Source organism: Streptopelia decaocto (genome assembly GCF_964273445.1).
Source record: "Streptopelia decaocto genome assembly, chromosome: 2".
NCBI lineage: Eukaryota > Metazoa > Chordata > Aves > Columbiformes > Columbidae > Streptopelia > Streptopelia decaocto.
The window spans coordinates 153,294,192-153,309,703 of record NC_138655.1 but is presented as its reverse complement, the minus strand read 5'-3'; the positions used below and the strand labels follow the sequence as shown (position 1 = coordinate 153,309,703).

At 37.3% G+C, this 15,512-nt stretch overlaps 1 protein-coding gene across 1 annotated transcript in view; it reads right to left on the bottom strand.

The window, feature by feature from the left end:
* Positions 1–15,512, bottom strand: part of NCAPG2 (non-SMC condensin II complex subunit G2) — a 45,291-nt gene that overhangs the window by 27,144 nt on the left and 2,635 nt on the right. The window contains exons 3-9 of the mRNA XM_082046012.1: positions 13,299–13,490; positions 12,190–12,304; positions 11,556–11,713; positions 10,533–10,667; positions 3,524–3,618; positions 2,590–2,659; positions 1,809–1,892 (exon numbers count right to left, since the gene is read on the bottom strand). Of these exons, the coding sequence (XP_081902138.1) occupies positions 1,809–1,892; positions 2,590–2,659; positions 3,524–3,618; positions 10,533–10,667; positions 11,556–11,713; positions 12,190–12,304; positions 13,299–13,490 (849 nt within the window). The remainder of the gene's footprint in view (positions 1–1,808; positions 1,893–2,589; positions 2,660–3,523; positions 3,619–10,532; positions 10,668–11,555; positions 11,714–12,189; positions 12,305–13,298; positions 13,491–15,512) is intronic.

Genomic DNA, 15,512 nt, shown 5'->3' with positions numbered 1-15,512 from the left:
TGGTGGAAGAATCCCTTTTCTCTGGTTTTGAAATACACTAAAGACAAGACTATGGAGCTCTTATTTCTACAAGAGAATGATGCATCTAACCCAAGATTAATGGCAAATCAGTACCGTTTTGTAACAGATTTCATTAAAACAGTGAGTATCAGATTTTTGCAAAATGAACAGATTTTACAATCAGAAATTTGAATTCAGAAGAGAGAGCTGTACGTGTTGCTTTCCCCTCCCTCCTCACTCTTTCAGTAAAATAGCCCAAACTTTGCTCAAATGAATGACTGTGGTTGGTTACTCTAATTGCTACAGAAATTTCTGGATTCTAAAGGATCATTTTAAATCAAATTCTTGCATAACTATAAAGAATGGATCATTCCAGCTAGTTACAAGACCCACTCCCCTGCAACTCAAAGACAGATTTATTTACATCACTGTCCTCTTTCAAGATCATAAGCTTCTGAGCCTGGAAAATATGAAATGCCCTGTCAAAAGCCTACTCCATCAATCAGGAACCAGAGGACAAGGCAATCGACACTGTAGATATGAGAATCTATTTATGTTTTATTAAAAACAAAACCAAAAAAAACAAACCAAAATAAACAAGAAAATCAATATAGGATTGTATACCAGTGCATCAAGCTACATATTGCACATACTGTACACTCCAGTGTCTATATATTTGGGGGAAAGCATGGGAGGTGAAGGGGCATAGATCAAATACAAATGCCTTGCCTTAAAAAGCCTTGTGCACTTCTCATTTTGCTTCATAAGTCTTGCTCATGAATTAAAGCCACAGATAAACAACTAGAATCTGTAACTCAGTCAAGGCTTGTCCCTATAAACATGTACACAAAGCTCCCATATGGATAAAAAAGAAAAAACAAGTTCAGTCCAGATCCTTCTATTAAATTTGCCTCAAGGAGCTTATGACTTTTCATCCCTGTGATCAGCTCTAGAAAGGTCAATTCTCCAGGTAAAGAGAAACGTCGACAACAGATAGCAAAAACTATTTCTGGCACTCTGGAAAATCTCCTTATATTTCTCCTTTCGAGCATCAAAGACAAATCTGGTGCAAAACTATAAGCAGGTTCCTCCTAAAATTTGCTTTAATATAGTTTTTCAGAATAGGTTACTTTTTAAGTAAGTATTTGTGGCAGATAGGCCTCAGTCATGAGGCGAGCACCACACAGCCACTCGCTCTGCTGCCAGTGGGGACGGGGAGAGAATTGGAAGAGAAAAGCAAGAAAACTCACAGGTCGAGCTAAAAGCAGTTTCATAAGCGAAGGAAAGAGGACCAAAAAAGCCAACCAACCAATCAACAAGCCACACGCACAAAAAAGAAGTGCTGCAAATGCTGTCACTGGCCACCTCCCACAAGCTGATCAATCCCTAGCCAGTCTCCAACCAATTACTATCTCCCCAAAATCCACACTCCCTCAGTTTTTATTGCTGAGTATGATGTTATATGGCATGTAATATCCTTTGGTCAGTTTGGTAGATCTGTCTCTGCTGTACTCTCTCCTGAATTCTTGCTCATCCCCAGCTACTCGCTAGAGACAAAGCGCAGGGAAGAGAAAGCCTTGCCACCATGCAAGTACCGCTCAGCAACAGCCAAAACATCGGTGTGTTATCAACACTGTTTTCGTCAACAAATCCACACCACGGCACCATACAGGCTGCTATATAGAAAAGTAATTCCATTCGAGCCAGACCTAGCATAATGTTTCAGTAAGAAATGGAAGTTTTTCACTTTCTAGTAACTGATCTGATTTTGGTGCTAATAGTTCATGTCACGCTTTATAGAAACTTACCTCTCTAACTTTAGAATGAACAGAAGAACTTCTGGGAAGGTGAATTCCATGATGCATGAAATCCTGAATGCAGGATTCAAGTATCTACAGTAAAAACACATACATGCTACTGTTAAAACAATAAAACAATAATAAGTACTGTAGGCTGTGCAGCAACTCATATTTTTCTCTAAAACAAACAACTGAAAATAGTCTTTGATATTATTTCTTACTTGGCTTCTACTAGGTCCAAATTTTTCCATGATAGAGGTCTGTCTGCTTCAACTAATTTTCACAATTTCAGAATATACAATCAATCTGATTCTCAGAACCAGGTTTGGAATTCAAAAGCACCTCCACATGGCAAATAAGAACTATTTGGTATCTGAAATGTGGCTGTAGCATTGTTGCAATGCTGTAATTATGTTTTTGATCATCTTAATGGAAATCTGCAAAAACTAGATAAATATTTAAGCCATCAAATATATAGACTTGCAAACACTCATTCAATTACTCAGATAATTGGTGTGTTCACAAAAAAAACATTATGTATATGCATAGTTGCATGAACCAATATTTCAGCAGCAGAATTACAGGTGCTTAAATGCAACCAAGGAGATCACAGTGGGCAAACATTCAAAGCATGACATGCTCTTATTCCTTGAAAGCCCTGATGAGGCCCTTTCCTTATGGAAATAATTCCTTAAAGCTTCCTTAGGAACCTTTCTGAGGTTGAAAAGTCACTTATCTTCTCCATCTGAAATTCAAAACTATCTAAATGAAATTTCAAGCATATTATTACCTCTAAGAATTCTCCTGACACCTTCTTCCAGGCCCTGAAGTAAACTTCTGAAATGTATTCCATCAAGGATCTGTATTAACACATGGGAACACTTTCAAGCAAGCATCCTAATCATATCTATGTACAAGTCATAAAGGTAAAAATATGAAGGTTTTTGTAAGTACCAACACTATTATTAATTCTGTGTATCAACATTATTTTTAGAGGAAACAAATATATTGCAGGTCTACACTGACAACTGCAGAAAAACAAAGCTAATTGCTAATTAATGAACCCAAGCGCTATTAAAAAACACAGGAAATACTTCTTATGGTGTGAAAGTCAAAACATTAGCACAGATATCTTATTTTTTGTCTCACAATGAATGCCTTAAATCCCTTATAAATATGTACAGATATACATTATTCTAACTGAAATAATTAGAAAACCTCTGATTTTAATATGAAGCATTACTTCTGTAATATTTCACTAAATAACCAAAGGAAAAAACATCCACATTTTTCAGCCATCAGTCAAGTTCTTAGGTTCTGATCCTGCAAGTCACTTCTTTCAGAATGTCTTTATATAGAATCTCACCAAATTAAATTATAGATTGCTCATAGGAAAAAAAAAAAAACACCTTACAGAAGCAGAAATGGACCTGCAGTTCTCACCCAAATGCTGCAAGTAATGCAGCACAGTTTATATGAGAGTAATTTGCTTTAGCTAATGCTAAATAAGCATTTTACTACAGTTATAACTGTATACATAAGCATGTGCAGAAAAACTATGAAATGAAGTTGCTGAAAACAATACAGTAGCTGTATCCAACAGATATGAAGGTCCCAGGATTCTGATATATTTATCAATTTACTAGGTATTTTAGAGAGGAAGACAAACAAGACTTTAGCCAAGCCCTTAACGATCATTAAGAACTCTTAACTGTGATGCATACCTTTGAAAAAATTGTAATTGGTTTTTAACAGTTCCATGTATCATTTTAATGAAGTTTATATTCCAGCTGAACAAAAAGCTCAAGAATCTTCTTCCCTATTGGGAGAGGAAAAGAGGAAAAAAAGGAAAGTTAAACCCCAGAGGAATAGCCAATTTAAAAGCCATCTCAAAAAAACAGTAAATACAGAGCTTCAATATCAAAAGAAATGACACATTTGATTTTAAAAAGCATAGATGAAATTGTTGCAGCGAAAAAAAAAATATTCTTAATTTTTAAACAGAATTTGAGCATTACAGTTATTTAGACTGAAGAGAAAATACAAAACAAATGAGCACATGGATTATATGTCTGCCTTTATGTTTTTCCACTTCCATTCTGTATTGGTGTGACTTCAAATAGCATTGCAAAATGATAAAGGATTGTGGAACTCTGGATCCTCATTGAGGCCACATCACAGCTCTGTCAAGTGCCATGTCATTCCAGGATGACATGGTAATGACAGTGAAGGAACAAATAAAATAGCACGACAGTTTTGTCAGTGCTGGGTATGGAAACATTTTTGAACAAAGCCACAGAGAACAGCTGAGCCACTAAGGAAAATAAATGTTCTGATTAGTAAGGACAATTCCTTTCCTATTGCCTCATGAAACGTAATTTGCAAACCTCCTGGTGCTGATTTAATTCATGAAAACAGAACAAAAACAATTCAGTTTTTTTTTTTTTTCCTGAATTAGCTTTCTTCCATTTTAGCAGGTAAGATACGGTGATGACAAATCTGATAAGCAACATAATTTTTTGCAAGAAAAGGCAGTGGAAGGCTGTGGATGAAGGAAATGAACTCTTGCTTTTCTGGAATCAGTAAGATCTGCCCATGGAATTAGAGCCTCACACAGTATCTGTATGGGCAGCCTCACTCACGCTCATCTTACAGATGAAGTGAAGGCATCTGGCTTCTGAGACTAAAAAGTTTGATCGTAAAGAAGGGCAAGTCAGACAGTGGTAAGGGTCCTTTGTACCTGTCAGCTTTCCAGCCAAAAATAGATCAGGAGAATTAATAAGGAGATACAATAGTGAAGAGCACATTGGCAAAAGTTCAAAAGGTGCACAGAACAATTAGCAGAGGTTCGAGGACACCTCCATTGCGAGCTGGACCAGCAGTTAGGTTCAGATCTATGACAAAACAGAGAAAATAAGGCTGATAATGCCAGACACACTTTGAGCTGGAATATCATGGAGTAGGAGTAGAGGGAAGGAAGCATTTAGGCAGAAATTGCCCTTTAGTGGAACTGATAACTAAAATGCCTTCAGGTTAAGAAGTAATTCAGAATATTATAAAAATCAAGACCTAAAGCCTAAATACAGTGCCAAGATTCTTGTCTGCAGGTCTGATAAAATTCTTCCTGTTGACAATGAGAGCTTCTTCTACCATAAAAGAAAAAAAAAAAAAAAAAAAAAAAAATAGAAAAAGTCACTTATCTCCAACTTTGGTGATATAATACGTATATTGGAGTCCCAGTGGTGCACTCTTCCATTGACATCCCTGACAAACCAGAAGGTCAGGGATGTCTTGACCTACAGCTTAAGGCAAAGATGAGGCCAAACTCAAGCTCATCTCATCTTCTACAATACTATCAGCAAGACAGATGAAGAAGTCACAAAGCAGCTTTCAGCAGTTCAACCAGTTCTTTTTTGCCTTAGATTTCAACAAGTTGACCCTGATCCTGAAAATGATAGTGTCTCTAATTTAATCTGCTGCTTGTGATCAATGCATCTGAAATTATTACCGTTATCAATATTCTCTGCATCATGAGAGATAAACCAGTGAAAAGTGAATAAGATTGCAAACTTGCCATCTTCAGGATTAGTGAATTAACAGAATGTTGAGCATCTCGTACTGCTGTGCTTGTGGATATAGTACATCTGACGTTGTCAGTTGTATACACAGGTTAGCAAGGAAGAAGAGAGCAGAACAGACCTACCTCTAAAACACACTAATATATGCTCTGCAGGGCTCTCCAGCTGAAAACCCCACCTGAACAAGGATGTTTTCATATATCACACAGATACAAATTCAGAGGATCACTCCACTAGTGCAGCCTGAAAATAAGCCTCTGAGAAATATTACTCTGTGTTGAATAGCACAGTCTGGGGAGGCAGAAAAACTGAGCTCCCTGATCTTGCAGTGAGACATAACTGTGCAATTCTGTATCAGTTTAACCTGATCTAGAACCAGGATAGCACGTTCCTGACCTTTCCTTTACCTTCATCCTTGCATATGATCAATTCGGGCAGTTACTCTGTCTGAAAAATAGTCTTACTAGGAAAAAATCTGATCTCGTACCTGCTTGAATCAACCCATGACGTAGCTACTTGAGCATTCATACTGCAGAGAGAGAGGAAAACAGGAATGCCAGCCCATGGCAACATCCTTGCAACCTGGAGTTACATCAGCTTAAGCTGCTATGGAGCTACACTCTGGGACGTACTCTAAAAACTATCAAGTGTACTTTTCTTAGGAACTGTAGAACAAGCCTGTAGACAATAAAGGGAATACTAGCTCTAATATACGGGAGTTCAGCTTTGTCTCAAGGTATTTCATACATCATGTTAATATTTGGTATGCCTATTAGCATTTCAGAAATAGACACAGAATGTAAGAAAAAGGTGCAGCAGAGACACTGGAGGCGTGCTGGACATGTTGCTAAAAGAAAACTGCCATTAGGGAAATGAGCCAGGCAGGAAAACTAGAGAACACACATAAGGCAGGTTGTGACTAAAACTAAACTCCATCGGGATGCAAAATCCCCAAACAGAAGGACTTGCAACAGAAGCACAAAAGTTTTACAACAACAGGAAAATAGTTTGAATACTCTGAGTTTCAAGAAAATCTCCTGTCTGCCGAGCTAGAAAAATCCCAGTTATCATTCTGCATCTGTACTGGCAGTTCACTTACTCAAGTGTGATTTCAGCTCACAACCTGAGACGTGTAAATTTGGATGTTTAGTTCCCTAGAATGTTAATTGTCTGGAGAATGATTTAGGTGATCAGCTGTTTAGTAACTGCTTTGTGAAGCTGAACTGTTCTGTTGATCCTATTGACTAGGGGCCGCATGCCACTACTCAAGCATAGAGCAATTTTATAATAAACACTGAGTTTTCCAGAAGGCAAAGACCTAGGACAGACCCTGTGTTATATGTGCCAGCCCTGTGCAGATGTCTGAAGCAACTTAGGACATTTAATATAGCACAGGTCATTCACTTATACTTACACAATTAATTCTTTCCCAAGACCCATACAGATTAGGCTCCTGTGTAGATGTGTAAATTGGTTTCAGACACCTAATTTAACTGAACCCTGTCTTGGGCTCTTTCCAGAATGGATTGTGATTCCCCTCTTATTTTGAACTAGTTTCCTCAAGGACATAAGTGACTTATATATTTGGTTTACATGGCAAGGTTTTGGTAGCAGGGAGGCTACTGGAGTGGCTTCCATGAGAAGCTGCTAGAAGCTTCCCCCATGTCTGATGTAGCCAGTTCCAGAAGGCTCCAAGATGGACCTGCCACTGGCCAAGGCCGAGCCCATTAGTGACAGTAATTGGTGAGTGATCTTGGTTTGCACAGCTTAGAAAAGGCTGAGGGGTGACCCCGCTGCAGTTTACATCTTCATCAGGGAGGCAGTGGAGCAGGAGGTGCTCATCTCCTCACTCTGGCGACCAGCAATAGGACCCATAGAAATGGTAGGAAGCTGTGTCAGGGGAAGTTCAAATTGGACATTAGGAAAAGGTTCTTCACTGAGAGGGTGGTCAGACACTGGAACAGGCTCCCCAGGGAAGTGGTCATGGCCTCAAGCCTATCAGAGCTCAAGGAGCATCTGGATGACACTCTTAGTCATATGGTTTAGTTTTAGGCAATCCTGCAAGGAGCAAGGAGTTGGACTTGATCCTTTAGGGTCCCTTCCAACATGAGATATTTTATTATCTCCCTGTCCTTATCTCAACCTATGAGCCTTTCGTTCTATTTTCTCTCCCCTGTCCAGCTGATGAGTATGGGGAGTAACAGAGCAGCTTGGTGAGAACCTGGTGTCCAGCCAAGGTCAACCCACCACCACCACAACTTGCCAGGTAAAGAGAGGCATAGGAGAGTTCACTTCCTACCTAAATAGACTCCCTTTAGACAGATCACTGAAGAAATTGCAGGGGTGATATAAGTGATAGCAGAATATTGCACTGACTGAAAAAGCCTTGTTGGATGATACAAAAAGCTTCCCTGACTGCTGCAATTTCTTAATACAGCACTAAGATTAGCAAGATATTTTCCAAATGGGAAAAGAGGACAGAAAATACCTATGACTTAGAATCACATAACATCTCAAGTTGGAAGGGACCCATAAGGATCACCAGCACATCACCCACTGCTGCCCCACATGAGGATGGCGTAGACTGCAAAAAGGCTTCCCCTCAGCCTTCTCCTCTTCAAGATGAACAAACCAAGTGACCTCAGCTACTCTTCCTAAGTCTTGCCTTGAGGCCTTTCACTATTTTGGACACCCTCCTCTGGACTCACTCTAATAGTCTGATGTCCTTCTTATATTGGGGCATCCAAACTGTAAGGGTAATTAAAAATTGGGCAACTTTCTCCAGAGGGGTTGTGGAGTCTCCATCCTTAGAGAGAATCAAAACCAAACTGGATATGGCCTTGAGCAACCTGGTCTAGCTCACTCTGCTCTGAGCAAGGCTGTTGCACTAGATGATCTCCAGAGATCCTTTCCAATCTCAAACTCTGTAATTCTAATATTAACGCTCAGCAACATTACTTACTTAGGAATAATCAGAAATCCCATGTTAAACTTCTTTTGGAAAAGAAAACAAAACACCAAAAACCCACAACACACCCAAACCCAGAGCACTCCTAAATAGGTACAGATTGAAAGTAACAAAAAGTCTGAGAAAGGTCAAAGCATCCTTGATTACATGTGAGAGCTTATGAGGCTTGGAGATGAAGAGCCTAAAGCTCTCTCAGGTCCTAGAAGCCCTGAAAAGGGAGATATCCTATCAGGCTGTACCCTCTGTCATACCCTAATAAGCAGGTCAGATCCAGAACTGAATCTGGCAACAGTGTCAGCTGCACTGGCAGCCATTGTAGCTTTTTTGTAAAGAAGTCTAGGCTAATGAACAGACCTCGATAATAAAAAGGTTTTATCTGAAATTAAGAAAGCTCCCCAAACCCACTCAAAGATTTCAGGACTCACAATCAGTGCCTGGCAGGCAATACCAATAATTCAAGAACTGATGAGAAGAATGGACATAATCAATAAGAGTCTATATTTGTGAACAGTGGTTTAGATCTTTCACCTTTATCAGAAAGATATGGTTGGACTAACAGAATGCAAGTTCAACTCCCAGCTGGGAGCTGCTACTTTCAGTCAATCCTTCTAGCCATAAAGCTAAGGATACAGGATTAAGGATTTAAACCACTAATGATCATATGCCAGAGCAAAAAGTGCAGTAAGGCTCTTTCTATATCTGCCTAAAAAGACACAGGCGTATGAAAAAGGAAATGTGACAAAATGTCAAGAGACCAGAAATCACGGGGAAGAGGAAAGAGCAAAAGCTTGGACAGAAAAGTAAACGTGCAAAGTGTGACCAAACTTGCATATTCTTGTGAAGCAAAAAGGAGGTGTTTCAATATGCCAGGAGAAAGATTCAGTATCAAGTCTGATTATTACGACTTTTTGTTCCTCAAAATCTAAGAGTTTCGTACTGAAGGCTGTGTTTCACCCAAAGATGCAAGGTACAAATTTTCTTTAGAAAAACTTACATGTAGTAATTAACATGTGTTATATTAAAAATCTCACAAGACATGGAAGAAAAAAAAAATAACTACAAGTAGTTGCTTCTGAAATCTAGAAAAGAGTTTCATTTTACATATATAATTCCCAACTATTTACTGTGCCTACACAAATATGAAATATTAAAGTGATGTAATGGATTATAATAAAACAGAAGAAAATAATTAATACAGAATCAAATACACACTTTTTCAAAAGGGCAAAAAAATGACCTAAACCGAAATACAACAAGGACATAAACCAAATGCAAAATCGGTCAATAAAGTGTTACCTGTCTTCCCTCTTTCCACCCACGTTTTCTCTCCTTCCTTTCCCACCTCTCACATTGCCTTAGTATATCCCAATTCTAGTCAAAACTACAACATCTTAAAATACAATGTGTAAGTAACAAAAATAAAAAAAAAATTAGTGTCTGGTATGCAAAACCTGGTCTATCAGACATTTCACCTAATTCACTCCCTAACACTATTTTCAAAACCTCCTATGCCCAGTGCCCCAATCATGCAGCAACCTCAGAGCTCATTTAAAGATGGAAGTTCATGTATTCCATCAAAGTGAACATATGTATTTTACACTGGAAGGGAGGATTTAGAACTTTAAAGCCCATGTCAGGTTGTCTTGTCAGCTAACCAGAAAAAATGCTTGGATACTACTATCTTGGTGCACAGGCGCAAACTAAAAACTGTAATACAGCGATTTTTCACTGAGACAAATACAAGGAGTCAAGTAGAATAATTCTCATTTTGCTAGTTTTAAAACAGACCATGGCAATGCAATCTTCTAAATGGAAACATTTAGAAGGGAAATTATTTTGCTACAGTTATCTGCCTCCGATAAAATAAAAGCTGCAATAAAATAAGAGAATTATACCAGAGAATGCTTTAAAGTATTGAGGGATATGCACTGGAAGCAAAGCACTTGGTTCTTATTACCTCAAAGTACAAGAACTTGAGTGATGATTTAGACATACTTTTATATTTAAGTCAGAAATAGGAATAAAGTGTTTTCCAAATGAAACAAACATAAACGGTTTATAGCGTGGAGTTAGAGTTGATTTGTCTTGTACTGCTACCTACTGCACTGCAAAAAAAGGCCTCAGGCAAAACCATTAAAAATAACCAAAGCCCACTCGTATAAAATCACAGTAAGAGAATTCGCTTACCTCTTCTTTTTTAACGTGTTTTACACTCATAAAACACTGAAGCAACAAGTCCTTGACTTCATTACTTTCCTCTGAATCATAATCAAAACAAAGTAACGTCTGATGTAGATTCCATAGGCGAACTATATCTGCACCCTGACAGGAAAAAAAAGCCCACAATATAGTGAAGTAGCTATAGCTTCAATGTGAAGCAGCATTTAAAAGATTTTTTTAATAATTAATTTGAAATGCATTGTTACAGAGAATGATTTTCAGATTGTAAAATTATAAACGTTAATTGATTAAAACTCATCATTGGAAATTACAAAAACGTGTAACTGCAGAAGTACTGACTTGCAATTGAAGATACACTCAAGCACAGAAAGCAAGTTGCTATTTCATGCAAAATACATGGAAAGTGTATTATTTCACTTTTGACATTTTACACAATGAAAGCAGTTAACAGGGAAAAATAAAAGAAATAAGCAAAGGAGATATTTATTGATTTAATGCAAAAGTTGTATGCCACAGTACTCTACGTAACTCACACATTTAGTAAAATAATTTTATTCCCTTAATAGAGAAATAAGATAAATTATTTGTAGAGACATAGACTAACAGAAAATGAAGCTTCCCACATCAGAATTCTCTGACTAGTTAAACATAGTACTGAAAACCTGAATTATCTAAAAATGTTAATTGCTATTTAAATCTTAATCACTGGACTTTACAAATGACTGAGGAAATTAAAAAAATGTAGAAAAAAAAAAAGTCGAAAAAAGAAAGTAAAAGAACCTGGTTCACTTGTGAAATTGATGCCCAAAACCCTCGAAGTTTTTTCTAGAGAAGGCACAATTTTAATATGTTGCTTATGCAAATTATACTGAAGAGACACTTTGTAACCAACATGTATCCCAGGTTGCATTAACTGCTAAGCACTAGGACATGGAAAAGAAGTAAACTTGAAATAAAAGGCAATTTGAAGGGATAATCTTTCATGGAATATTCACTAGTAATCTAGAAGTCAATATAGCTTCAGCATACCGTAGCAGATTTTTTCAGGCTTTTTCTTAGCAGAATGATAAATAGAGTCTTCCCTAGCTGCTCCTTCCCTTCCAGTCCTTTCTCCCACCACATTTCACATACACCTTGGATAGCACTCTGTAGGATTTTTTCAGATTCAGGTAATGCAGGAAGAATACCTAACAACAGTAACAGATAATTATTTACTGCAACAAACCAAGTTATTACTGCAAAACAATTAACTTTAGTGCACACTAACTATACCTCACAATATCAACTAGCTCTCACCACATTTACACATCTCTATAGGTTGTTCTCACCGTGGGTATTTAGGTAGCTTTGTTAACTCTAAGGTTTTGGCCAAGATTTTGGATGAGTAACAATGATCTGAAGTTAACAATGAGTTAAGTTTTGCCTTAAAAAAACTATAAGCCACAGAATAAGGAAAATTATCTATCATTGGGGAAACAGTTTGGGAGGAAGAAAACTATTCAGGTTCCAACTTTTAGACCATTTAACTGATTTTTAAGTAAACACTCCCTTAATTTCACCTCATAAATAAGAACTCAGATCAGTACCAACTTTTCCTAGTCTACTCATCTGCCAAAAAAACACAACAGTATAATGCCATATTCTATAACAGATAAATACATACCATTTAATACAAAAACACATTCTAGAAGAGGTTTGTAGTTTACAGTTTCACCCACTACAGGTATGGAAGCAGTCACTACATTTGTCACTCCTTGGATCACCGCTACAGTTTGTTTCTGAAAGAAAGCAATGTCAGGGAACAATTCTGCAGTTTATTTTATACTCAGAAGATAATTATGACAAGAAACAAACCTTAGCAACAGAGAGCAAAGCTGAATTGTTATTTGGCTCCCATTTTGAACAAAGAGTATACTGGCACCCAAAACTTGTCAAATAAGAAAAGGCAATAGCATAGATTTTAAAGTACATCTCTTTCAAAAAGTTTGAAAAGGCCTTTCAGCTCCCGCTAGTAGATTATCTGGCAACTGCATATGCATATCCATTCCGCCATTAAAAACTTCATCTGCAACAAAACCATTCAAACACATATCCATTTCAGAACTAAAAAGACCTGAACTACCACGGTCTCATGCAACTCAAAAATGCATAGATCTGGTGACTTTAAATCCTGGTACATGATTCTATAGGCCTCTGTAGTTATGACGGATTCTCTACAAGCCTCTAGGTCTCCCTAGTGATTTCCCCACTGCACTTCTTTTTTCTTCCAAAATTAAATAAGCTTTTTCTCTGATATTCTCAAGACTACATGGACTACAGAAGGCAGTATATGAGGGTCTGAGTCAGAAATCTTGTATAAGCTAAATTTGTGGGACGGGCATTGAAATCTAGATTTCATTATCTTCTTTCAATAAAATAACATAATAAAACAGGTAGTAAATATTTATAGTATATGCCAGATACTTAAGGAACATAGGAAAGATCAACATTTGTTTACTGAAGGAAGACATACAAAAAGCCCACTCAACTCTAGTGAAAAAATTAAGTCACATCTCTCATAATTACAACTATCAGCAGATCTAATATTTTATAGTATAGACCAATCATCATTTCAGTTTAACCCAAGCATGATAGTGAAGAATAGGGCATGGAGATGATGTTTGGAACTGACCTTGTTTGATCACCCTTTCATATTTTCAGATGCTATGAAAATATTTTATTTCTCAGAAAATATGAAATATGCATTCTATTTTTATTTTACACAATTTTTACCATTTCTGGAACCATCTCAACTTCCATATCATCTTGACATTCACAATCTTCTGTCTTCTGCCATGTTTCCACAGGGTTCTCCATCAAAGTCTCTGTCAATAGCTGACTCAGTCTCTCCCATAGTACTTCTTTTTGCTTTCTTGGCAACTCTTCTAGTAGTTCTTTCAGGTCAAAAGGATCAAATGCATTTTTCTGTGAATATTTAGAAGATATCACACAACCCCACATCAGTGAAGTGACTTATATTTCAACATCATATCTCCTAAAATTAATTTATTTTTAACATTAAGGACTCTGCCAGGGGAAATTTAGGCTGGATATTAGAAAGAAATTCTTTACAGAGAGAGTGGTCAGGCATTGGAATGGCTGCCCAGGGAGGTGGTGGACTCGCCATCCCTGGAGGTTTTTAAACTGAGATTGGACATGGCACTTAGTGCCATGATCTAGTAAACGGACTAGAGTTGGACCAAGGGTTGGACTCGATGATCTCTGAGGTCTTTTCCAACCCAGTTGATTCTGTGATTTCTTTCCATTCCTCTGCACTTATAGAACCTTCTAAAAGCTGTATTTCTCTAAAAAACAGCATGAGAAATTCCTTCTGTTTAACTCTTTATCATGAAACAAGAGTGCTGCTTCTCTTTTAAGACTGAAGTCTTTAGCCCTTGACAGCAACACTACTGAACATAAATCATGCCCCCATCACATCAACTTCTGCCTCTCATGTGTTATAAATACTTCATTCCCAATGGAGACCATTCCACACCCTTAGCTAAGAAGCTCACAACTGCACAGAATTAGAGTCCCTGATCATATCTTTGCTATCTTAAATAGAGATTAATGGTGGCTATTGAAATAAAATCCTTACGCAAGGTCTAGAAATTTAACAGCACAGCCACAGGACAGCACTACAGGTTTTGGAGTATAACCTGCATAGACCAGTCCCCCTACCAAACCGAACTCATGAGCACATTATCCCTATATTGCCCTGCTGAATAGGAAGCCACTATTAGTCTCTACAAAAGACTTCACTAAGAGACTGATCTGAACTATTTCCTCAGAAGAACCTTGCTAGAATTTACCTCAGAGACACAAAAGCCTGTTAGCATCAAAGAAGGCAGGCAATCTGCTAGGAAACAGAATATACAGAGAAAAGATGAGAAGAAAAAACAGACGCAACTAAAAGTAAAGAGAGGTAATTTTGAGATTTAATTTGCAATACTGCCACACTTAAAACACTTTGGAGAAAAGAGAATGTCCATGATCTTTAAATAAAAACATCTTTAGTTTGTATATACACTAAAAAGCAGGAACGACAAAGAAAATTTTAAAAAATGTTGAAGGAAAAAACAGAAAATAATGAAAGTATTAGAACTTTGCCAGAAGGGTATGAAAAGAAAGATTCTTTACATATTTATAGCAGAATTTCTATCCTATTCTACAGCTGGAAACAAACACAATAAACCAAACAGCACACAGGGAGATCTGCAGCCCTCCAATTCAAACAAACCCAAAAGACAGGATAGCACTGTTTTGAACAAAAAGAATGAACTTATAATGAGACTAGAGCTTTCTGATCTTTCTTTGGGATTATATGAGATAGAATTATTCCAAAACCTATGAGGGAAAAGGATGTCATTGAATGATAGCCATAGCCACGATTTCTACTTTCCTGTCCAGGAAATAATATATTTCCTTGAACCGGAACACAATTTAGTGGGAAAAAAATTATCAGCACCTGATAGACTTTAATGAACAGCATCACGATACAGTACTATTTTTAAAATATTACAAAGAATAAAAGTAAAAAACCCAAGGCAAACCTTGAAGGAAAATCAGCAAACCCTTGGAATTTTAGAAGATGTGAATGAAACAAAACATTGAGAGGAGGGAAAAGGAAAATTAAAGGGGAGTGTAGAAATGAAAGATGCTGAAATAAGTAGTGATGCCAAGAATGGAACCTTAAAACTAAGTTAAAAAGGCACATTCTGAGGCTAGAAGGCAAAATAGGTAGGCAAAACAGGGCATAAATATAGTATGAAAACTAAGAAAAGCAGTGAGGCTCTAACCACGCTTTCTTCTTCTTTCTATATTTACATATCCACTTCTAAATGACAGAATACCCTACCACAGCCTCCTCCAGAAAAGCAATCAAGAATTATTCAATGGAGATCCTAAAATGAGAATTCCTCATCCTATGACAAGACATGGCTAAAC